The sequence below is a fragment of the Microcaecilia unicolor genome, chromosome 3 (genome assembly GCF_901765095.1).
Source record: "Microcaecilia unicolor chromosome 3, aMicUni1.1, whole genome shotgun sequence".
NCBI classification, from domain to species: domain Eukaryota; kingdom Metazoa; phylum Chordata; class Amphibia; order Gymnophiona; family Siphonopidae; genus Microcaecilia; species Microcaecilia unicolor.
The window spans coordinates 433142916-433167444 of NC_044033.1; the positions used below are offsets into that span (position 1 = coordinate 433142916).

General features: G+C 47.1%; 1 protein-coding gene across 2 annotated transcripts in view; it reads right to left on the minus strand.

Annotated features, from left to right (window-relative positions):
- ATP6V1C2 (ATPase H+ transporting V1 subunit C2) overlaps window positions 1-24529 on the minus strand; it is a 120843-nt gene that overhangs the window by 3511 nt on the left and 92803 nt on the right. For both annotated transcript variants that reach the window (XM_030198864.1, XM_030198865.1), the window contains 2 exons: window positions 9672-9765; window positions 336-433 (listed from right to left, as the gene is read on the minus strand). In XM_030198864.1, the coding sequence (XP_030054724.1) occupies window positions 336-433; window positions 9672-9765 (192 nt within the window). The remainder of the gene's footprint in view (window positions 1-335; window positions 434-9671; window positions 9766-24529) is intronic.

A 24529-nucleotide genomic window follows, 5' to 3' on the forward strand; every position in this document is an offset into this window, starting at 1 on the left:
TATTTCTATAAATAAATAAACTGTTCACGAGAGAGATGCATAAATTGAAAATCTGTGTTAAGGATTTAGTAGTTTAGATAGAAGCTTTGAGATGGTTATTATTCACAAACTTTGAATATTTCCTAGTTCAATCCTTTTTTTTTTTCCTTCCCCCCCCCCCCCCCCAATGGAAAAGATATGTTGAAAAGGAAAGATGTCATCATCCCCACCAAAAAATGATACCAATAGCTGTAGATATGATATGCATCAATCATAGCCAGAGGTTCACAAACTATTCTTGTCAAAGTTAGTTAAATTTTGTGTGTATGTGCACAATTGCAGCTGTAGCCACTTACCTCAAAACAGATTCAACAAAAACTCTCAAGGCTTTCACATGAGTCCATGCAATGAATGCTTCACTGAAGTTCACTTTTAACCAACGCAACAGTGGACCCTGAAAATACAGGTTTTTTAGATATTAGCCTTTTTCTGTTCTGCAAGAACAATTTGAAATTTAGTCCTATTTATAGTATACAAAACCATCACTCAAAGTGATTGGTGGAGTGCATCAGGAATCAGTCAAAGAGGACAACATCCTGATGGCTCCAAATCTGCTCTCTCCCACAACCTAGGAAATCATTTGAAGAGGTCTCCTGGGCATGTGTGGGTATTCTCTTGCTCTACTGGGTTCTCCTTGTCTGAAGGGAAGGATTGTAGAGAAGTGTCTGCATTTCCCTGCTGTCTACAGGGAACACCTGTTAAAGGTAAGCAACTCTGCTTTAGAACAAGATTAGACATACTGGGTCAGACCAATGATCCATCTAGCCCGGTAACCTGTTTCCAACAGTGGTCAATCCAGGTCACAAGTACCTGACAGAAACACCAATCTAAGGCAGCAGTGGCTTCCCCATGTCTCTCTTAATAGCAGACTACAGATTATGCAAGCAGAGTCACAAGATTGCCCACATACTGTATTGAGGACTCTAATATATCTAACATTCAAACTATTAGGTGAGACAGCTGAAATTCCATCACCTGGAGGGTGATCCATAGCTTATTGGAGTAGCCTAGTGGTTAGTACAGCAGCCTTTGATCCTGAGGAACTGGGTTTGATTCCCACTGCAGCTCATTGTGACTCTGGGCAAGTCACTTAACCCTCCATTGCCCCAGGTACAAATAAGTACCTGTATCATTTGTATAGTGTGAATTTTACAGACGTATTAGAGACCTCAATACAGTATGTGGAAGGTCTTGTGACTCTACTTGCATCATTTGTCTGAGACTGATAGAAATCATGTTTTGATTTTATTGTTTCAACATAGAATCAAATTGTTTTGGAGAAAAAAAAAGTATGGTGTTTTCTAGATGTGTGCAGGGAGCTTCAGGAGCAGTGTAAGCAGTTCCTGATTATGCACACTAATCTAATCTAAGTATTTCTATTTCGCTTAACCTAAATAGGCTCTAGGCAGATCACAACCAAATAAAACAAATTGGACAGATCCTGTTAAATTACAATGATATACACATAAAATAAGTACTCACTCCATATTCAAGTGCTAGTCAAATATTGGTCAAATAAGTAAGCCTTACCCGCCTTCCTAAATACGGAGTAACAGACAATATGTCCGATATCTTTCAGTAACTTGTTTCCTAGCTCCAGACCTTTTCCTACTAAAGATCTATGTCTACTAACAACCTTTCGACACACTGTAATGAGGGGGTAAATTCAACTTTAGCCTTGCAATATGCCCCCCAACCACTAAGACTGGCATCTGTCACAACCACCAGCCGTTTTAGAGACTCCAGTTCCAGTCCTCTTTTCAAAGTGAGTCTACACAACCACCAAACGAACTGTTTTGCTGTCAATGGGAGTGGCAAAATCTGTTCCAAGCTGTGCAACTGAGGCCACCAGAAGGAAAGCAGAGCTCTCTAGAGCAGCCTCATATGTACCCACAATCAAAGAACTAAATCCCGGGTTGCTGCTATGGAGCCAAGTACCTGTATGTAATTCCATAGGAAAACCTTCCCCTACCTTGTGCTGAATTGTGCCACCAGGTAGTCCAACAACTGTGAAGGAACCAATTTACTCTTGGCCAAGTTGACTAACCAGCGAAGCTCCAAACCACTCAAATTTGTGGTCATCTTGCTGTTTACGCAGGACCTTGCCTAAACAAACCAATTGGCCAAGTAGGGCTGTCCCTAAGACTCCTTCCTTGCACAAGACTGCAGCAATGACTATCAGTACTTTGTAAAATGTCCTTGGTGGGGCTTCATATTGAAACTGCTGCTCCAGGACTGAAAATCTGAGAAACAATTGATGCTCCTTTCTGATGGGAATGCGTAAATAGGCCTCTATGAGATCTAGGCATGTCAAGAATTCCCCTGCCAAACTGCTACTATTACTGACTGCAAGGTTTCCATGGAAAAATGTAAAATTTGTAAGGCCCTTTGAGATCAAGAATAAGATAAACCCTTTTTCTAGGGAACTATGAATAGATGGAACACCTTCCTTTTTTCTCTGCTCCCAGGGAACCAGCACTACTGCCTGCCTGCAGTCTGTCCAAGATGCTTTTCATTACTGACACTTAAATTTAACAATGAGACCTGAGGAACATGTTGGAGAGAGTACTACCAAATTCTAGGACATATCAATCAAAATGATTTCAAGACCCTACTGATCTGAAGTTAACTGGACCCTTCTCTAGTGAAAATGTTGAATTGTGCCCCCTATGGGAATTTCAAGAGCATGTGCCCTCAAGGGCTGTGTATAAGCAGTTACTGAAACCCTTACTCTGAGTACTTCATCTTTGCATTCACCACGAAAAGACTGACCTCTGTCTACAAACCAAGACTTCTAAATGGCACTAACTCTAGCCAGCCTATAACTCCTGAACTCTTTTTCTAAAGCCTCCTTCAGGCTAATACCCCTTGGGCAGATATTTGCATAGTCTTCCGGGATTCTTGGCACCTCCTAGACTCTTAACCAATTTTTCCACATGCTTTCTAAAAAGAAGCCTCCCTCTAAAGGGAAGCTTACTAAGTCTAGCCTTGGACACCATTTATTTTAAAATACTTATATTCTGCATGGTCCACAGTTCCCAGTGGATTACAATAAAACATGTCTAACACATCTAACAAGACAATGACACCTGAGGGCTAATCCTCTTTAAACATCTTAAAACTGATGTCATAAAGAGAAATCTAGCTTACCCAAGTGCCTGTTGAAATAAAAAGGCCTTGAGTTGTTTTCTAAAAATAAGGTAAGACTCCACTTTATGTAATTCAACAGGCAAAACATTCCATAAAGTATGTCTGATTACTTAAAAATAGATAATTGAAGACCTAATACACTAACAGAGTGGACACCCGGGAGTGGAAAACATGAAAGGATCTGAAGAGATCCAGACGTAAGAACAAATGGCTAGAAATGTAAGAAGGGATGACAAAAATTTCTTCAGGTATATTAGTAATAGGAGAATGACTAAAAAGGGAATTGTGAGACTAAAAGATACTGCGAACCGCTATGTGGATAATGATGAAGAAAAAGCAAATTTGCTAAATAGATACTTTTGTTCTGTTTTCACAGAAGAAAATCCTGGAGAAGGACCGCAATGGACTGGAAAAAGTACAAATGAGAATGAAGTGGATAGAGCACCGTTCACAAAAGTGTGTGTATGAACAACTTGAAAAGCTAAAGGTGGACAAAGCCATGGGACCGGACGGGATCCACCCCAGGATATTGAGGGAGCTCAGATAGGTTCTGGCGGGTCCTCTTAAAGATTTGTTTAATATATCCTTGCAGACGGGAGAGGTTCCAAGGGATTGGAGAACGGCGAATGTGGTCCCTCTTCACAAAAGTGGTGAAAGGGAAGAAGCTGGAAACTACAGGCCGGTAAGCCTCACTTCGGTTATTGGAAAAGTAATGGAAGCGATGCTGAAGGAAAGGATAGTGAATTTCCTGGAAGCCAATAAGTTGAAAGATCCGAGACAACATGGTTTTACCAAAGGGAAATCGTGCCAAATGAATCTCATTGAGTTCTTTGATTGGGTGACAGGAAAATTGAATCAGGGACGAGCTATAGACGTAATCTACTCAGATTTCAGCAAAGCTTTTGACACGGTTCCTCACAGGAGGCTCTTAAATAAACTTAGACGGGCTGAAGATAGGACCAGAAGCGGTGAACTGGATTAGGAACTGGTTGACGGACAGACGCCAGAGGGTGGTGGTGAATGGAATTCGCTCGGAGGAGGGAAAGGTGAGTAGTGGAGTGCCTCAGGGATCGGTGCTGGGGCCGATTCTGTTCAATATATTTGTGAGTGACATTGCCGAAGGGTTAGAAGGTAAAGTTTGCCTATTTGCGGATGATACAAAGATCTGTAACAGAGTGGACACCTGGGAGGGAGTGGAAAACTTGAAAAAGGATCTGAGGAAGCTAGAAGAACGGTCTAAGGTTTGGCAATTAAAATTCAATGCGAAGAAATGCAAAGTGATGCACTTAGGGAATAGAAATCCATGGGAGAAGTATGCGTTAGGCAGTGAGAATCTGATAGGTACGGACGGGGAGAGGGATCTTGGGGTGATAGTATCTGAGGATTTGAAGGCAACGAAACAGTGTGACAAGGCGGTGGCCGTAGCTAGAAGGTTGTTAGGCTGTATAGAGAGAGGTGTGACCAGCAGAAGAAAGGGGGTGTTGATGCCCCTGTGTAAGTCGTTGGTGAGGCCCCACCTGGAGTATTGTGTTCAGTTTTGGAGGCCGTATCTTGCTAAGGATGTAAAAAGAATTGAAGTGGTGCAAAGAAAAGCTACGAGAATGGTATGGGATTTGCGTTACAAGAGGCTTGCTGACCTAAACATGTATACTCTGGAGAAAAGGAGAAATGGGTGGTATGATACAGACATTCAAATATTTGAAAGGTATTAATCCACAAACGAATCTTTTCCCGAGATGCGAAGGCGGTAGAACGAGAGGACATGAAATGAGATTGAAGGGGGGCAGACTCAAGAAAAATGTCAGGAAGTATTTTTTCACGGAGAGAGTAGTAGATGCTTGGAATGCCCTCCCGCGGGAGGTGGTGGAAATGAAAATGGTAACGGAATTCAAACATGCGTGGGATAAACATAAAGGAATCCTGTTCAGAAGAAATGGATCCTCAGGAGCTTAGCCGAGATTGGGTGGCAGAGCCGGTGGTGGGAGGCGGGGATAGTGCTGAGCAGACTTATACGGTCTGTGCCAGAGTCAGTGGTGGGAGGCGGGGATAGTGCTGGGCAGACTTATCCGGTCTTTGCCAGAGTCGGTGGTGGGAGGCGGGGATAGTGCTGGGCAGACTTATACGGTCTGTGCCCTGAAGAGGACAGGTACAAATCAAAGCAGGGTATACACAAAAAGTAGCACATATGAGTTTATCTTGTTGGGCAGACTGGATGGACCGTTCAAGTCTTTTTCTGCCGTCATCTACTATGTTACTATATAACAGAACAAAAGCTAGGAATTTCCAATAACCATTTGTTAGCAGATTTCAAAGTTCTGACTGGTTTATACAGTTTCAAAGTGGAAGATATTATTAAAAGGTACATCTTAAAAACTAAAGTTAAAATCTTAAATGAAATCCTTTTTTTCAATAAGCAACCAATGTAATGAAGCAAAACTGGAGTCGTATGTTCATGTTGTGGAATTTGTGCAGTCATATGGACTTCAGCGTTCTGCCATCTGTAATGACTTCAACATATAAGATGGAAGTACCACAAGTAATGAATTACAATAATCAAAATGTAGTAGTACATAACTCTGCAGAACTGTATGAAAATTAAACATAGAAAGCAAATCCTTCATTCTCCTGAATACTCCTAGTTTAAAAAAAAAAAGTTTTAATGAGATGTTTAATGTCCACTGACCAATTCCTGAGCCAGAGAAACCTCCTTGCAGCTAATCCATACCTTTAGCAGAAATGCAAATTAAGTCCTCTAACATATCCACCAGTAGGTGAAACCCATATCTAGCTAATCTGCCACTGAAGCTCCATCAATAGAATCCTGCATTGAAGTCCCAGGCAATTGTTCTAGCCATCTAAAACAAACTTGAGCCATGTAACTGTTCCAAACAGCCAGGGCAGAAACTTCAAATGCTTGCTTCAAAATAGTCTCCATACAATGATCTTGAGGATCTTTCAAAGCAGCTCTGCCCTCCACTGGGAATTGTCATCTCAGTTACAGCCAACACCACATCATCCACTTCAGAGAGATGCCATACATCTTTTTCCTGAGACAAAATTGGATAGAGTCTAGCCACTGAGCAACCACCTTTAAACCCAGCAGCTGGAGACTCCCATTCTGCCAAAATCATTTCCTTATTGGCCCTGTACAAAGTAAGGCCTCCCTCTTTAGATCATTTGAGATTTTTAAGGTTGACAGGACCTGAATAATTAGAGCCAGCAATGCATCTAAAAAAAACCTTCAGCCAGGTTTCCTTGCATATTCAGCTGATCACCAAGCCATGAGAATCACTTGACCTTGCAGAGTCCACTTCCTCAGTTGCCCCCTCAACTACGGCTCTCGGTAATAGATGTAACTTGAACCTCAGAACTCACATTTGGTAAGGATAAACCAGGGTCAGGTGGCTGCACAGCACCCCTCTTTTCAATGAAAACTATGATATAACAGAACAACAAACTCAGGAGAAAATATCTCCGAAGACTGAATTGTTCCTTCCTCAATCTCCATGCCATGCTTCAGAATTCAGTGTCAGAATCAGTGGGCCCTCTGCTGATACTGATTGCTCTGAAGCTGTAGACAAAAGAGTTTTCCAACAATTTTGGGTCTCCTGCACCTGGTACACAAAATGCTTCAGCCAGAGGCAAACTGAGAGCTATCACTTTTCTAACCCATAGAAATGTTCGCTTTTGAGGCTGGAACAGCCCCGGAAGAGCTCCCCAGACACTTGCCACAGAAACTGCTTGGTGCTTTAGTAGCATGGTGAGAGCTGTAGTTTAAACGATGCCTGCATTCTGCCAACATAAGCTCCACCTCAATTTACAACTATTCACCAAAGCTCTTGTGCACCTAGGAAGATACACAGCTCTGACATGGGTGAAATATTCCTTCTCTCCCCACTCAACACGTTCTCCTTCTGACTCCCAAGGAGCTATCTACAAATAAAATAACCTGACTAGACAGCATACACACTCCCCCCTGATAATTCAAAACTATTTAACTGGCCAGGAATGGCTCCTGGATGGTTAAATAGAGTTTAAGCGCTTAACCGTGGATACTCAGAGATAAACTGGTTATCTTCCGCTGAATATTCTGTTTAGCGACATAGCTAGTTAGGCGCAGATATTCAGCGCCAAACCGGCTATGTTGAGCATTCAAAATAGGCCGCTTAAATAGCAGGCCTATCTTTGACTACTAAAAAGTTAACTGGTTAGCGCTGCATAGTGGCGTAATCAGTTAATTTTTTAGCTGGCAAAATAAACCCATACATTCAGTGCCGGACACCAGAAATGGCCTGGCATTGAATATCCGGGGTCAGTGCTGATCACAGCACTTATGCAGTCTGCCTTCCACAGGCTGAATATCAGCCCAACTGTGTACTTTTACCATTCTTAATATATAGAGATATTTTTAATGTCTGCAGGTGGAACTCACCAAAAGGATACTCAAGCGCTCCCCTACGAGAACCTGGGAGAGGAACCAAGACACGAATCCTTGCCCCTTCTGAAAGAACAGATGTGGGGAGGAAGGATAAGGAAGGACTTGGGACCTCCTGAGGTGTAACACCCCAAGGCATAGATAAACCACTGAGAATCTCAAAGCAAGGTGCCTTATCTATTTTCAAACTTCTCACAAAAAAAAACCCCCACAATTTTGCCTCAGCCTACTTGATTTGCCAGACAGCACAGAATACCTCACCTACCACTTGCTGGATACTGAGAACATACTGTCTGTTGCTAGGTTGCACAGAATGCTGTATAGAGTGATGTCATAATTCAGCAGCTCTCAGTCTTTACCCAATGAGAGGAGAGTATATACCAGTGATGGCGAACCTATGGCACGCGCCTATGGGCGGGACCTGAGCTTGAGAGACAGGGAAGGCCGAAGGCGCGTCGAGCGAAGCACAGGCGCTTCGCTGCCGACGCACGCCACCTTAACCCCGACTGAGGAGGTACGCTTTTTAAATTTTAGGAGGAGGGGGTTCCTGGTGCTGGGAGGGAGGGAGGATGGACGGGCGGGCGGCCTGATGCTCGTTGGGTTGGAGGGAGGGCGGGAGGCCGGCCTGGTGCTGTCTGTGTGCTGCTGGGTGGGAGGGAGGCCTGATGGTGGGTGCTGGGTGGGAGGGAGGCTTGCTGCTGCGTGCTGGGTGGGAGGGAAGCCTGATGGTGGGTGCTGGGTGCTGCCGGGTGCTGGGAGGTAGGGCAGGGGGGATAGGAGGGCTGCTGGACATTTGTGGCTGGAGGGGAGAGGATGGTTGCTGGACATGGATGGAGGACAAGAAATGAAGAAGAAAGGAGGAAAGTAAAGAAATCAATGGAAAGGAAGCCCTGGAAACGGAGTTAAGAGAACAGATAGAGAGCAGCAGAATCAGCGACTAGAACCAATATGGATAGAAAACAAAATCACCAGACAACAAAGGTAGGAAAAATCATTTTATTTTCATTTTAGTGTTTGGAATATGTCGAATTGGAGAATTTACATCTGCTGTCTTATTTTGCACTGGGCATACTGGAGCTGTAACAGCTTACAGAAATGATTTATAATGGAAGAAAATCATGTTATTTTTTTCTCCTACACTAGTATAATATTTTCAATGATGTCTGTTTATATGCGCCATGGCTGGTGTAAGGGGTGTGGCTATCATAGGGGTGTAGTCATATGTGGTGACCCCGCCCATAATGAGTACCGGCACTTTGCGATAAATAATTCGGTTTTGGGTTGCTGTTTGGGCACTCGGTCTCTAAAAGGTTCGCCATCACTGGTATATACCAAGCTTCTGGACTAGTCTGGAGGGATGAACGTGAAGATGAAGTAAGATGTGAAGGTTAGCAGCATATGTTATTTGGGAGTGTTAGGTGGTATAGGATCTGGCAATGCATGTTTTAAAGATCTGCTCCACAGAAAGCAGCATTGTCTCTTTAAAAGTGGATTTTATCAAAAGAACAGGAAGTCGATGACTTTTATATCGCCTGGTCTTTCCAAACGTACGTAACAAGATAGTGACAAAACAGCATGCCTTGTTTGAGCAAGATTTGTCTATTTTGCCTTCAAGACAGCAATTAAAAATCAGCGGTGGCAAAACCTTTGAAAGATGTTTCAAGTCTTGGCAAGAGCAAATTTACTTGGGAGTTCTGGCTTCAGGGCAGTGATTAAAAATCATGTAAGTATGGAGGTGAATGTTTTATTTGTACAAACCATGTAAAATAGAATTTGTCACCAAATGGGTATCAATTTTATAAAAATAAAATCTGTGAGTGGGATCAAGGTTGTCAATGGAAAGTCTGTGGTGGCAGGTGAATATCTGTATTTTTAAAAGCCATGCCAAATATTTCCTGATGCCTTATGCTGAATATTCCCAGATGTCTTCCAGAGCTGAAAAACTGTCAGCAAATTTCTACACTGACTAACAGCATAAGATGCAGATTCTATAAATGGTCTTCTCTACAGATATTAATTTTACATATTATGAGACTTGATTACTTACATACTGTTGTTTTTTATCAGCAGCTAATCGTGTGATTTCTTCCTTTTCTGACTGCAGTTCTTTCTCATCGAAATAAAACTCTCGTACTATAAACCTTAAAGGGTAAATAAATTGTTAGCTTTTGGTAACGATTCTATTTGACTGCACTAGCTATCTTATGTACTTCATAGCAGATAAAATGATGAACATAGTGTAACTCTATGAGCAATATCTTCAAATGAGTTAGTTTTGCACATACCATGACAGTAATAAATCTCACTCTTAAGCCAGGGTATGCAGAGTATGATCTAAGTTTCTGAAATTTACTGCTAACACTGGTCAAACTACTTGCGTTGTGCCAAAGACAGCTTCTTTCTGGAGTTCATAAGATGTAACATGTATAAGCAATCTATTAAGGTGTGCTTGAAAATTCCTTCTAATCAAGCCTATTGCTCCTGATACAATGGGAAATATTTCTATATCTTCCTGCCACAGTTCTTGGTCTCTGACTGCATTTCTTGGTAATTATGAATCTTCTCACTCTACCTGGTTCACAAAATAATCACTTGAAACTGACATCTCCACTAGAGAGCTGCACGGCTTCCGTCCCCACGGGAATCCCGCGGAACCCGCGGGATTCCCGCAGGGACGGAGGCAGTTCCTGCGGGGTTCCCGTGGGGACGGAAGCTGTTCTGCGGGGTTCCCGCGGGGACGGAGTCAGTTCCTGCGGGGTTCCCGCGGGGATGGAACCAATTCTGTGGGCTTCCCATGGAATTGTAAGCTCCACCTGCACCAGCCTCTCATCTACCGAATACCAATTTCTTTGAGTACTGTCTCCTCCTCCTCCTCCTCTTCCTCCTTGCTTTAACAGCATAAATGTGGAAAGTCTTCCATTAAGGAGGTGGTAGAGTCACAAATGATGACGGAATTCAAAAAGGCATGGGATGAACACAGAGGATCTCTAATTAGAAAATGGAAGTTATAAAAAACCTAACCTTAAATGGCTGCATGTGTGTGGATGTGTCAAGTGACGCTTAGATGGCGACTCTGGCAGTGATGAACTAGGGCTGATACCTGGCAGACTTGTATGGTCTGTTTCTCATACATGGCAATCTGGTGTAGGATGGGCTGGAAAGGGCTTAGACAGCAACTTCAGTGGCTGGAACATGAGGACAGTGCTGGACAGACTTTATGGTCTGTGTCCCACAAATGAGAACATGAATAGGCTGGAGTGGGCTTCGATGGCAACTCCAGCAGTTGGAACATAAGGATGGGGCCAGATAGACTTCTGTGGTCTTTGTTCCAGAAACACGAAAGAAAGACCATAATCAAGTATATAATATCACACTTGTTGATTTAATGATGAATTGATCATGAGTGTGACTATTGGGCAGAGTGGATGGACCGTTCAGGTCTATTTGCTGTCACTTACTATGTTACTATTAATCCTCTGCTCCCAGGCTGGTGCACAGACCTCAGCTCTGACAAAGGCACGAGAATCAGATGTCACCTGACCTACTGGCGCGTGCATGTGGTGACCTCTCAGCACACACTGCCAGTGAATCAGAGACAAATCTTACATGTGCGCACCAGAGTGTTCCAAGTTCCAACTTCCATTCCTTCCTTGCCTACAGTGCTGTGGCTCAAAACCAGAGAGAGACTGAGGGAGCTGACTGGAATTTTCTTTTATGTACCATTAAATTCTTACGGGGATGGGTGGGGATGGGTTAAATTCTTGCGGGGACGGGTGGGGACGGGTTGGGATGGTTTAAATTTTTGCGGGGATGGGTGGGGATGGGTAAGATTCCAGTGGGGATGGGTGGGGACGGGTAAGATTCCAGCGGGGACGGGTGGGGATGGGTAAGATTTCTGTCCCCGTGCAACTCTCTAATCTCCACATTCAATGTTGTTCTGGTGCTTTGAATTCTACCACTATGTCCGGTTTCCTTGCATCCAGCTTTTTATTGGTCAGAATAGGGTTGTCCCAGGTGATCATAACCTCTTCGTTCTCCATAATTCTCTTAGAGTCTGGTTGGGTTTTTTTTTTTTTAATAATGCTATGAAAGTCATAGGGTTTTGAGCTGGGGGCTTTATTTCTCTTTTACTCTTTGACCTCTTTTCCTTTACCAGTCTGTGAGTAAATGACTTCCTCGCTTACTCAAAGAAAAGACTCCAGTCCAGAGAGTTATCCAAAAATAATCAAACTTTACTGAATTTCTGCAACTACTACTACTACTTATCACTTCTGTAGCGCTACAAGGCATATGCAGCGCTGTACACCATACACGAAAAGACAGTCCCTGCTCAAAGAGCTCACAATCTAAATAAGACAGGTAACAGAACAATTAAGAGGTAAGGGAATTAAAGCGGTAGAGTACAGGGCAAGTGAGTAGTGGCTAGGAGTCAATTAAGGAGGTAGGGTACAGGGCAAGTGAGTAGTGGCTAGGAGTCAAAAGCAGTGTCAAAGAGGTGGGCTTTTAGCCTGGACTTAAAGGCGTCCAAAGACGGGGCTAGATGTACAGGCTCGGGAAGTCTATTCCAGGCATGAGGTGCAGCGAGGTAAAAGGAACGGAGTCTGGAATTAGCAGTAGAGGAGAAGGGGACAGACGAGAGATCTATCAGCAGAGCAGAGTGCCCGAGGGGGGGGTGTAGGGAGAGACAAGAGTGGAGAGGTACTGGGGAGCAGCAGAGTGAATGCACTTATAGGTCAGTAAGAGAAGTTTGAATTGAATGTGGAAATGGATAGGGAGCCAGTGAAGTGACTTGAGGAGAGGGCTAATGTGAGCATAGCGACTTTGACAGAAAATGAGTCGCGCAGCAGAGTTTTGGGCTGATTGAAGAGGAGAGAGATGGCTAAGTGGGAGGCCGGTGAGAAGTAGGTTGCAGTAATCTAGGCGAGAGGTGATGAGAGTGTGGACAAGGGTTCTGGTAGAGTGTTCAGAAATGAAGGGACAGATTTTGCTGATGTTAAAGAGAAAGAAACGACAGGTTTTGGCAATCTGCTGAATGTGAGCAGAGAGAGAGAGTCGAAGATGACCCCAAGGTTACGAGCTGATGAGACGGGGAGAATGAGAGTGTTAGCCACAGAAATAGAGAAAGGGGGGAGAGGAGAGGTGGGTTTAGGGGGGAAAATGAGAAGCTCAGTTTTGGCCATGTTGAGTGTCAGATGACGTTGAAAAGTCAACACAAGGAGTATAGCCTAAAGCTCACATTTTCTTCTGACGTGGTTAATTCCACAACAGTTGTTAATGCTGCTGAGCTGTTCCTCAAAATCCCATGTGGCCATCTATATACATGTAAAACATGAACACAGTATGGAAGTTTAAGGAGAGGAACTTTAGGATGTTAATATGGTGCACATGAATTATGTAGATTGCTGTACTTCTGCAATAAAGTGGATGGAGATGTGGGTTATGATGGTCTAATTATTGTTGTTTTTTTTTAAGAGGAAATGTTTAATATCTGAATCTCATGGTTCCTTTAACTTGTACTTATCCTTGTCTTTTCACCTTGTTAGAGACTTAAACTGTGATAGACAATCTGTTGGCTGCCTGATTGTGACATGAGGAAATTTATTGTGAAGGAATTGTCTCTTTTGTTTGACCAAGGTGATGTTCTTGATGTACAAGATTATAACTGAATAAAAATTAAGCCTCTTCTCTTTGGCCCTTTTGTTTCCTGCCTGCCTTCTCTGACTACTGGATCAATTTGTGCCTTCTAGAAGAAATATTTAAACTGTTTGTAGTTTTCTCCTTTTTGTCTTTCAATTGTGTTTAATACAAAAACTTCAAAAAACTAGAAAGCAACTTGCTTAGTCTAGTGATGTACTGTGAGGCAAACCTGTTACCTTTCAAATACAAGTCTGGGCATGTCTACTAGAGGGCAGTCACACTTACTAGTAGAGAGTTGCACTGGGACCAGTGGCGTTCCGACCCTAGCTGACACCCGGGGCAGATTGCCAATGCGCCCCCCCCCCCGGGTGCAGCGCGACCCCCCCCCCCCCCCCAGCGAAATGACACCTCTCCCCACCCCACCCCCCGGCGAAATGACCCCCCCCCCCCCCCCCCCGGGTGCACGCCGCTGGGGGGGGCGGCATGCGCCCGCAACTGCCCACCGCTCCCTCCGAGTCCGCCCCGGAACAGGAAGTAACCTGCTCCAGGGCAGACCCAGAGGGAGCAGCGAACACATGCGAACCGTGAACTCGGAGACAGGGCAACAGGCACGCGCCACGGCACCCCCCCAGCAACTGGCAGATCAATTCTTACTTGAAGCAAAACAATCAATTTATAATCCACTTATTGTCAGATGCAAATCGTACTGCAAAGCAATTTAAGGATATGGTGTGTCTTCTTAAATGTAATTTATAATCCTACAGTATGTACATATTTACAGCTCCTCCTGTCCATACCCATCCCTTCTGGGTGAAACAATCTAAGGCTGTGCCTGCAGCACTTGTGCAGCAAGCAGATCTTCCTCTGGATCAGCCCTCCTTGTCTATCCACTCCTCTCCTCCAAAGGAGTACCTCTCTGGGCTACCACCTTTGGCTCCGAACATTTCTTCACTGTTCATGCTCCCAGGATGAGGACCCCCTATATCCCACCTGGAGCATTCCTTCTCATGATCAATGCTGGAAGTAGCAGAAACCACTTCTTTGGTCAGCCTTAGTTTCTTGAACCCATCCAGGACTCCCCCTCTCCTCCAAATGTCCCGGTGGCGGTACAGACAACCAAAGACCTTGTGCACTCCCCAACAATAACATTTATTACCTCTTATGTCTTCCCACACTGTCACTCAACCAGGAGAATTTTCCTCTTCAACTTACCCAGGAACCCATCCCCCTTGGGCTGGATACTGTACCACCCACAACTCCAGAATCCTCCCCTAAGAGACCCTGGAGAGTGATGACACCTATAATCCCCATTATAATGGGGGATTACACATGTATACCCTGGAATGCAGTTTTTTTCAATGGGTGTCTTCTGGGTGTAGTTTAGGCAGACCTTAAAACTATATCCCCTTAATTGTATATAGGGAACCACAAGTTAGGCACTCAAACAAACAGAAGTCAAACATCCAAATGGGTAAATGGCAGGTGTTCTCTGAGGACAGCAGGCCACATATTCTCACATATGGGTCCCTCAGTCATGTAAAAGAACTAAAGAATGCAATTCCAAGGGGAGGTGGGAGGGTATGTGAGAATACTTGGCCTGCTGTCCTCGGAGAACATCTGCTACAGGTGAGTAACTTCGCTTTCTCCGAGAACAAGCAGGCCATTTGTATTCTCACATCTCAGAATCCCTAGCTACCAGGCTCACTGAAAACAATAATGCAAGGATAATAGGGACTTGAAACTCTGAGGCCTCAAAGTCAATTAACCTAAAACTATTTACACAATACGAAGGTGCAGCCTGGAACTGAAGAAAACTGGATCTAGGGGTGGAATTGGATTCTAGACACCAAACAAATTCTTCAGGACTGCCTGACTGAACCGGCTATCATATTGGGTATCCTGCTCAAGGCAATAATGAAATGTGAATGTGTGGAGAGAAGACCATGTCACAGCTTTGCAAATCTCCTCTACGGAGGCTGACCTCAAGCGGTCTACCGATGTCGCCATGGCTTTGACATGACCCTCTAGAGTCAGTCCAGCCTGGGCACAAGTGAAGGAGATGCAATCTGCTAGCCAATTAGAAATTGAGTGTTTGTTTGCAAATGGCTACCCCTATTCGGTTTGGGTCAAAAGAAACAAAAATTTGGGTCTATTGTCTATGGGCTTTAGTCCACTCCAGATAGAATGCTAAGGCTCACTTACAGTCTTTACAGTCTAAGGTATGAAGTACACTCTCGCCAGGATGGGCATATGGTTTTGTGAAAAATGTTGGCAGAACAATTGACCAAGATGGAACTCCAACACTACCTTAGGAAGGAACTTAGGATGTGTGCAGAAAACTGCTCTATTGTGGTGAAGCTTAATGTAAGGTAGATTAGCTACTAGGGCCTAAAGTTCATGGTCTTTGTAAGCTGAAGTGACTGCTATCAAAAACATAACATTCCAGGTCAAATACGTCAGATGACAGGAATCAAGTGGCTCAAAAGGAGCTTTCATCAGCTGGGTAAGGATAATATTCAGATTCAATGACAGTTGGAAGTTTTACAGTTGACTTTAACATCAAACATCTCATTAAGAAAACAAATTGAGCTACTACTGAAAAAGGTGTGAGCAAAATCTAAATAAATAAACTAGAGGCTAATTGCACTGAAATGAATCCTTGCAGAGTTGGTTTTCAAACCAGACTCAGCAGGAGGTATTCAAGCAGTTATTGTGTAGTACAAGCGAAGGGATCCAAGGTCTTGCCCGCATACCACACAGCAAACCTCTGCCACTTAAATGAGTAATACCTCTTAGTGGAGTCTTTCCTGGAAGCCAGCAAGATGCAAGAGACACCCTTCAGCAAATATAAGGATTCAAATTCCACGCTCTAAACATCCAAGCTGTGAGGGCCAGGGATTGGAGTTTGGGATGCAGAAGGGATCCCTTGTTCTGCTTGATGAGGGTTGGAAAACATTCCAATCTCCATGGATCTTCGGAGGACAACTCAAGAAGGACATTAGATCTGCCTTGGCCATGCATAAGAACATAACTGTAGCCATACTGGGTCAGACCAATGGTCCATCTTGCCCAGTATCCTGTTTCCAACAGTGGCCAAGCCAGGTCACAAGTACTTGGCAGAAACCCAAATTGTGGCAACATTCCATGCTACAAATCCCAAGGAAAGCAGTTGCTTCCCCATGTCTGTCTCATTAGCAGACTATGGACTTTTCCTCCATGAACTTGCCCAAACCTTTTTTTAAAACCAGATACGCTAACCACTGTTACCACATACTCTATTTGATCTATTTGAAGAACACACCAGTCTGAGGATACAAGGGGCTATCTTTGCTGGAAAATATTCAGCTTCCCTCCTACCAGTAGGTCGTCTGGGATGGTTACTTGAACTGTGGCTATGCTCTCCTGGAGCCAGTCAAAAGCTTGTCCATTGCTTTAACTGTGGAGCTGGCTGGGACTTCTGAGGATGGGACGGGCGAGGCTGAGAGCGCTGGGCCTGGGGTTGTTGGGCAGAGTGAGGTGGCGGAAACCTACGCCTTTGAGAGTAGTAGGGTCGCCACCTAGGCCCACTCGAAAACCTCCTAGAAGAGGTGGCTGCAGCTGGAGGTTGCTGAGACAGGGACTGTATGGTATCCGTATGTTTCTTTATGAGGTCAGCAATCTCCTCCACCTTGTACCCCAAAAGATGGTCTCCTCAGCAAAGTATATCTGCCAACCTCTCCTGTACCACTGGTTCTAGGTCAGACACACAACCACGAGTCTGTGCATCCCCACACCCACGAGTCTGGATGCAATATCAAAAGAATTGTAAGTGCCCATGCCAGATACTTTCTTCACTCCAGCTGCTTACTGGCCAGTTGACAAAGCTCTGTGGCCTGCTCCCGAGGGAGAAAATCTGCACGACTTAATATACTACATAGCAAAGATTTCAAGTAAAGGCACCTGTAAAGCTGATAGGACTGGATATGAGACCTGCTAAACCTTCCTCCCAAATGAGTCTAGTGTCTAAGTCCCTCTACCTGGGGGAGCTGAGTTTTGGGTCCTGCGAGTTCTTAGGTTGTTTGAGGGTAGATTTGACAACCAGAGAGCGGTAAAGCAATTGTGCTGTCTTAAATCTAGGAGCCTGCTGGATATGAAACTGCATATCCACCTTCTTAATTGTGACCTCCACTGAGAGGGGAGATTCCTAGTTCTTCATCAGTACATCTTTATGGATAGGGTGCAATGGTACTATGACCCCTTCCTTAGGAAGTGACTCATAGTCCAGAACAGATAACATCTGCCCTAGTCTCCTCCTCCATCTCTAACTTAAATGGGATAGCCAAAGCCATCTCCTTGACAAAACCATTGAAATAGAGACACTCACGTGGAGGTTTAAGTCCCAGTCAGACTCCTCACCATAGTCAGACTAGACTGAGTCAGTCTGTGTCTGCCCCGGATCAGTGGAATCATGTCCACGCCCTGAAGGGCGCCAAGGTATAGTCCTACCCTCAGACTCTGGGGAAGATTCCTCCCCTGACGTTGAGAGCGGTACATTGACACCCTTCGAGGCGCTGGTGCCAAGGATCTCTCCACAGGCATGAATGGAGACTCAGGAAGAACATGGGGCTGATCTGCAGTTGGCACAAGCACCTTCAATGCCTGGGCAGAGTGCAACTGCAGTATCTGTGCCAGCTCCTCCCTAAGCATGGCTCTGTACTGCTCATTGAAGGAAGGCATCAGCAAAGGTGGGGGAGCTGGGACAGAGGCAGCCTGAGAAGGAATCTGTGCCGAACTAGAAGTGGGAACCTGGCTGCTCAGAGACTTGTACACCAGTACCTCTACCAAAGAGGGGGAACAGTCCTCCCAGTGCCGGTGCTTCTCGGGTATCAGTGATGCCAATACCCCAGTGCTCCCAGCACTATGCATCAAAAAGGACTGAAGCTTATGCTTCTTGGGTTTTCCCCCAATGATCAGGATTGCGATCCTTCTGGTGCCAACAAGGATGTTGAACCCATACGTGCCCTCGTCATCAAGTCTGATGTTGACCAGCCCCAGGGCCTACTTTCAGCATCCAATGTCAAGAGGAGAACTCCTTGTAGCTGGTGCACTCCCAGTGATACTTTGTCTGTGCAGTCATCAAACTCGATGCTTCCCGTGCCAGTGTCAATGTTGATGGACCAGCCTTTGAGGAGTCAAAAAGTTTCTCCTGTTGGATCTGCCACACCCTCTGTGTCTTCAACTGCATTTTCAAACAGAGAACAAGAGTTAGGCCCAAGGCACCAGAGGAACCATGAGTGCGGGTCCATCAAGGAAATCACCCAACTACATTGGGCACACCTCTTGAAGCCACTAGGGGTCTTAGACGCTGAAAACAAAAATGCTGCCAAATTAGACTCTTAAATTGTGAACTGTAAAAAGAGGCAGTGTTCAAAGTGAGGTCGATGCTCTGGCTTAAGTGAACCTAGCAACTTGTAAAAAAAAAAAAAAAGTAAACCTGAAGAGTCAAAAATACTAAAAAGAATTGCAAAAGGGACAAAAATAACACCCGCACGGGAAGGCACTGCAATAGCAGAGAAAAAATGCAGTGAGGAGAACACGAAGACTCGTCCTCCCTGCTCCATGGAAAAACTACGAATGAGGGACCCTTGCTCGTGCATCGGGCAGGAAAGCACCAGCGCATGCACCTTGGGACACTCCTAGGAATTTCTACAATCATCTCACTAGTGAGTATCTGCACTGGTCTTCTTTGGAGACGTCACCCAGATGTGAGAATACAACTGGCCTCTGAGAATCCACTGTTTACATGGATAAGCTCCACTGCTTGTATGTACAAAGTTTCAAATGATGCAACTCTTTTCTCCGAGGACAAGCAGGCTGCTTGTTCTCACTGATGGGGTGACGTCCACGGCAGCCCCTCCAATCGGAATCTTCACTACCAAAAGCCTTTGCTAGCCCTCGCGCGCCGATGCGCACCGCGCATGCGTGGCCGTCTTCCCGCCCGAAACAGGCTCGTGCCGGCCAGTCTTCTTTTGTCCGCGCTCGGTACGGTCGTGTTTCGCCGTTCGTGCCCCGGAAAGTTGACCTCGCGCGTCGTTTGACTCGTTTCTTCTGAAAAGTTGAGAAGACCCTTTTTGGTTTTTCCCTTCCCGTATTTCGAGCTTTTCGCCCCGGTAAGTTTTCTTTCGTCGTCGGGGTAGGCCTTAGTTAGGCCTCGGTCGAAATTTCCTTCTCTCTATTTTTGTGGTGCCAATTTTCGTCATTTCGAGTTTTGATCTCGCCGGCGTGATTTTTCCGCCCATGACATCGAAGCCTTCCAGCGGCTTCAAGAAGTGCACCCAGTAGTGCGCCTGGGTAATCTCGCTCACTGATAGGCACGCGTCATGTCTTCAGTGTCTGGGGGCTGGGCACCGCCCTCAGGCCTGTAGTCTGTGTTCCCTTTTACAAAAGCGGACTCAGGTAGCGAGGTTAGCCCAGTGGAACATTTTGTTCTCGGGCTCTTCGTCGGCATCGGCACCGGGAGTATCGAGTGCATCGACATCTTCAGCGTCCAGACCTTCATCCTCGGCCGCCAGTGCATCGAGTGTATCGAGGCATCGACCCTCTGCATCGGCGCTGAGACATCGGACGACGACTGTATCGACGTCGGTGGTACCGGGACCTCGTCTGCTGATGTCGTCGGACGGTGGTGCTTCGTCTGGAGTGCAGGTGAGGGCTGTCCATTCCCCTGCTGGTGGCGGTGAGCCTTCGGGTGGGTCTCCCCCTACCCTGAGGGCTCCTGCGGTACAGCCCCCCCGAGACCGACCATCTTCGGTCTCGGCCCCGAGGAAGAGATGGTTGGATTCTACGTCCTCCTCGTCGGTGCCGGGAAGCGCCGGTGACGTGCTTCGCTCCAAAAAATCGAAGAAGCATTGACACCGGTCCCCTTCCCGTGTCGGCACCGAGAGCTCTGGGTCGCCGAGGGAGTCGGCACCCAGCAGGCATCGGCACCGAGAGGACCGCTCACCCTCTGTCCAAGAGGTGTCGATGCGCTCCACTCTGGACAGCCCGGAACAACCTCCACGCCCGGAACAGACTCTGACATCGACGCCTGCATCGACCTCCATGCCTTTTTCTGCAGCCGCTCTGAACGAGAGCCTCCGGGCCGTTCTCCCAGAGATCCTGGGAGAGCTGTTGCGCCCTACCCCTCCGGTACCGGGGGTGCTTGCGCCTCCGGTACCGTCGAGCGTGGCGCCGGCTGGCCCATCGCCCGGGGAGGTCTCCGGCGTCGGTGCCACGTGCGGTACCGACTGCGGTCGCCTCCCAGGAAGGCTCCCCGACTACGTCGGCGGAGGGAGCTTCGCCGGTGCAGGCGAGGGAGTCTACCTCTCGACGCTCCCACCGTGGCCGGGGTTCCACGGAGTCGAGCCGGGCACGGTTGCAGACACAGGTCCGTGAACTTGTGTCTGACACCGAGGGTGAGGCCTCGTGGGAAGAAGAGGAAGACATCAGATATTTCTCTGACGAGGAGTCTGAGGGTCTTCCTTCTGATCCCACTCCCTCTCCTGAAAGACAGCTTTCTCCTCCCAAGAGTCTGTCTTTCGCTTCCTTTGTCCGGGAGATGTCTACGGCCATCCCCTTCCCGGTGGTTGTGGAGGACGAGCCCAGGGCTGAAATGTTTGAGCTCCTGGACTATCCTTCTCCACCTAAGGAAGCATCCACAGTACCCATGCATCATGTCCTAAAAAAGACATTGCTGGCGAACTGGACCAAGCCATTAACTAACCCCCACATTCCCAAGAAGATTGAGTCCCAGTACCGGATCCATGGGGACCCAGAGCTGATGCGCACTCAGTTGCCTCACGACTCTGGAGTTGTGGATTTGGCCCTAAAGAAGGCCAAGAGTTCTAGGGAGCATGCTTCGGCGCCCCCGGGCAAGGACTCTAGAACCTTGGACTCCTTTTGGGAGGAAGGCCTACCATTCTTCTATGCTCGTGGCCAAAATTCAGTCCTACCAGCTCTACACGAGCATACACATGCGGAACAATGTGCGGCAGTTGGCGGGCTTGGTGGATGCGCTCCCCCCTGAGCAAGCCAAGCCTTTTCAGGAGGTGGTCAGGCAGCTGAAGGCGTGCAGAAAATTCCTGGCCAGAGGGGTGTATGACACCTTTGATGTTGTGTCCAGGGCCGCTGCTCAAGGTGTGGTGATGCGCAGACTCTCATGGCTGCGTGCCTCCGACCTGGAGAATAGAATCCAGCAGCGGATTGCGGACTCGCCTTGCCGTGCGGATAATATTTTTGGAGAGAAAGTCGAACAGGTGGTAGAGCAGCTCCACCAGCGGGACACCGCATTCGACAAGTTCTCCCGCCGGCAGCCTTCAGCCTCTGCCTCTACAGGTAGAAGATTTTTTTGGGGAAGGAAGATTGTTCCCTACTCTTCTGGTAAGTGTAGGTACAATCCTCCTTCTCGACAGCCTGTGGCCCAGGCTAAGCCCCAGCGCGCGCGCTCTCGTCAGCAGCGTGCGCCTCAGCAAGGCCCCTCGGCTCCCCAGCAAAAGCAAGGGACGAGCTTTTGACTGGCTCCAGCAGAGCATAGCCGACATCCAAGTGTCAGTGCCGGGCGACCTGCCAGTCGGAGGGAGGTTGAAAGCTTTTCACCAAAGGTGGCCTCTCATAACCTCCGACCAGTGGGTTCTTCAAATAGTCCGGCAAGGATACGCCCTCAATTTGGCCTCAAAACCTCCAAATTGTCCACCGGGAGCTCAGTCTTACAGCTTCCAGCACAAGCAGGTACTTGCAGAGGAACTCTCCGCCCTTCTCAGCGCCAATGCGGTCGAGCCCGTGCCATCCGGGCAGGAAGGGCTGGGATTCTATTCCAGGTACTTCCTTGTGGAAAAGAAAACAGGGGGGATGCGTCCCATCCTAGACCTAAGAGCCCTGAACAAATATCTGGTTAAAGAAAAGTTCAGGATGCTTTCCCTGGGCACCCTTCTTCCCATGATTCAGGAAAACGATTGGCTATGCTCTCTGGACTTGAAGGATGCCTACACACATATCCCGATACTGCCAGCTCACAGACAGTATCTGCGATTTCAGCTGGGCACACGTCACTTCCAGTACTGTGTGCTACCCTTTGGGCTCGCCTCTGCGCCCAGGGTGTTCACAAAGTGCTTGGCTGTAGTAGCAGCGGCACTTCGCAGGCTGGGGGTGCACGTGTTCCCATATCTCGACAATTGGCTGGTGAAGAACACATCCGAGGCAGAAGCCCTGCAGTCCATGCAGATGACTATTCGCCTCCTGGAGCTACTGGGGTTTGTGATAAATTACCCAAAGTCCCATCTTCTCCCAGTGCAGAAACTCGAATTCATAGGAGCTCTGCTGGATTCTCGGACGGCTCGCGCCTATCTCCCAGAGGCGAGAGCCAACAACTTGTTGTCCCTCGTCTCGCGGGTGCGAGCGTCACAGCAGATCACAGCTCGGCAGATGTTGAGATTGCTGGGCCACATGGCCTCCACAATTCATGTGACTCCCATGGCCCGCCTTCACATGAGATCTGCCCAATGGACCCTAGCTTCCCAGTGGTTTCAGGCTGCTGGGGATCTAGAAGATGTGATCCACCTGTCCACGAGTTTTCTCAAATCCCTGTATTGGTGGACGATTTGGTCCAATTTGACTCTGGGACGTCCTTTCCAAATTCCTCAGCCACAAAAAGTGCTGACCACGGATGTGTCTCTCCTGGGATGGGGAGCTCATGTTGATGGGCTTCACACCCAAGGAAGCTGGTCCCTCCAGGAACGCGATCTACAGATCAATCTTCTGGAGTTGCGAGCGATCTGGAACGCTCTGAAGGCTTTCAGAGATCGGCTGTCCCACCAAATTATCCAAATTCAGACAGACAACCAGGTTGCCATGTATTACGTCAACAAGCAGGGGGGCACCGGATCTCACCCCCTGTGTCAGGAAGCCGTCAGCATGTGGCTCTGGGCTCGCCGTCACAGCATGGTGCTCCAAGCCACATATCTGGCAGGCATAAACAACAGTCTGGCCGACAGGTTGAGCAGGATTATGCAACCTCACGAGTGGTCGCTCAGTTCCCGTGTAGTGCGACAGATCTTCCAGGTGTGGGGCACCCCCTTGGTAGATCTCTTCGCATCTCGAGCCAACCACAAAGTCCCTCAGTTCTGTTCCAGGCTTCAGGCCCACGGCAGACTGGCATCGGATGCTTTCCTCCTGGACTGGGGGGAGGGTCTGCTGTATGCTTATCCTCCCATACCTCTGGTGGGGAAGACTTTGTTGAAACTCAAGCAAGACCGAGGCACCATGATTCTGATTGCTCCTTTTTGGCCGCGTCAGATCTGGTTCCCTCTTCTTCTGGAGTTGTCCTCCGAAGAACCGTGGAGATTGGAGTGTTTTCTGACCCTCATCACACAGGACGAAGGGGCGCTTCTGCATCCCAACCTCCGGTCCCTGGCTCTCATGGCCTGGATGTTGAGAGCGTAGACTTTGCCTCTTTGGGTCTGTCAGAGGGTGTCTCCCGCATCTTGCTTGCTTCCAGGAAAGATTCCACTAAGAGGAGTTACTTCTTTCTATGGAGGAGGTTTGCCGTCTGGTGTGACAGCAAGGCCCTAGATCCTCGCTCTTGTCCTACACAGACCCTGCTTGAATACCTTCTGCACTTGTCTGAGTCTGGTCTCAAGACCAACTCTGTAAGAGTTCACCTTAGTGCTATCAGTGCATACCATTACCGTGTGGAAGGTAAGCCGATCTCAGGACAGCCTTTAGTTGTTCGCTTCATGAGAGGTTTGCTTTTGTCAAAGCCCCCTGTCAAACCTCCTACAGTGTCATGGGATCTCAATGTCGTTCTCACCCAGCTGATGAAACCTCCTTTTGAGCCACTGAATTCCTGCCATCTGAAGTACTTGACCTGGAAGGTCATTTTCTTGGTGGCAGTTACTTCAGCTCGTAGAGTCAGTGAGCTTCAGGCCCTGGTAGCCCAGGCCCCTTACACCAAATTTCATCATAACAGAGTAGTCCTCCGCACTCACCCTAAGTTCTTGCCAAAGGTTGTGTCGGAGTTCCATCTGAACCAGTCAATTGTCTTGCCAACATTCTTTCCCCGTCCTCATTCCTGCCCTGCTGAACGTCAGCTGCACACATTGGACTGCAAGAGAGCATTGGCCTTCTACCTGGAGCGGACACAGCCCCACAGACAGTCCGCCCAATTGTTTGTTTCTTTTGATCCCAACAGGAGGGGAGTGGCTGTGGGAAAACGCACCATATCCAATTGGCTAGCAGATTGCATTTCCTTCACTT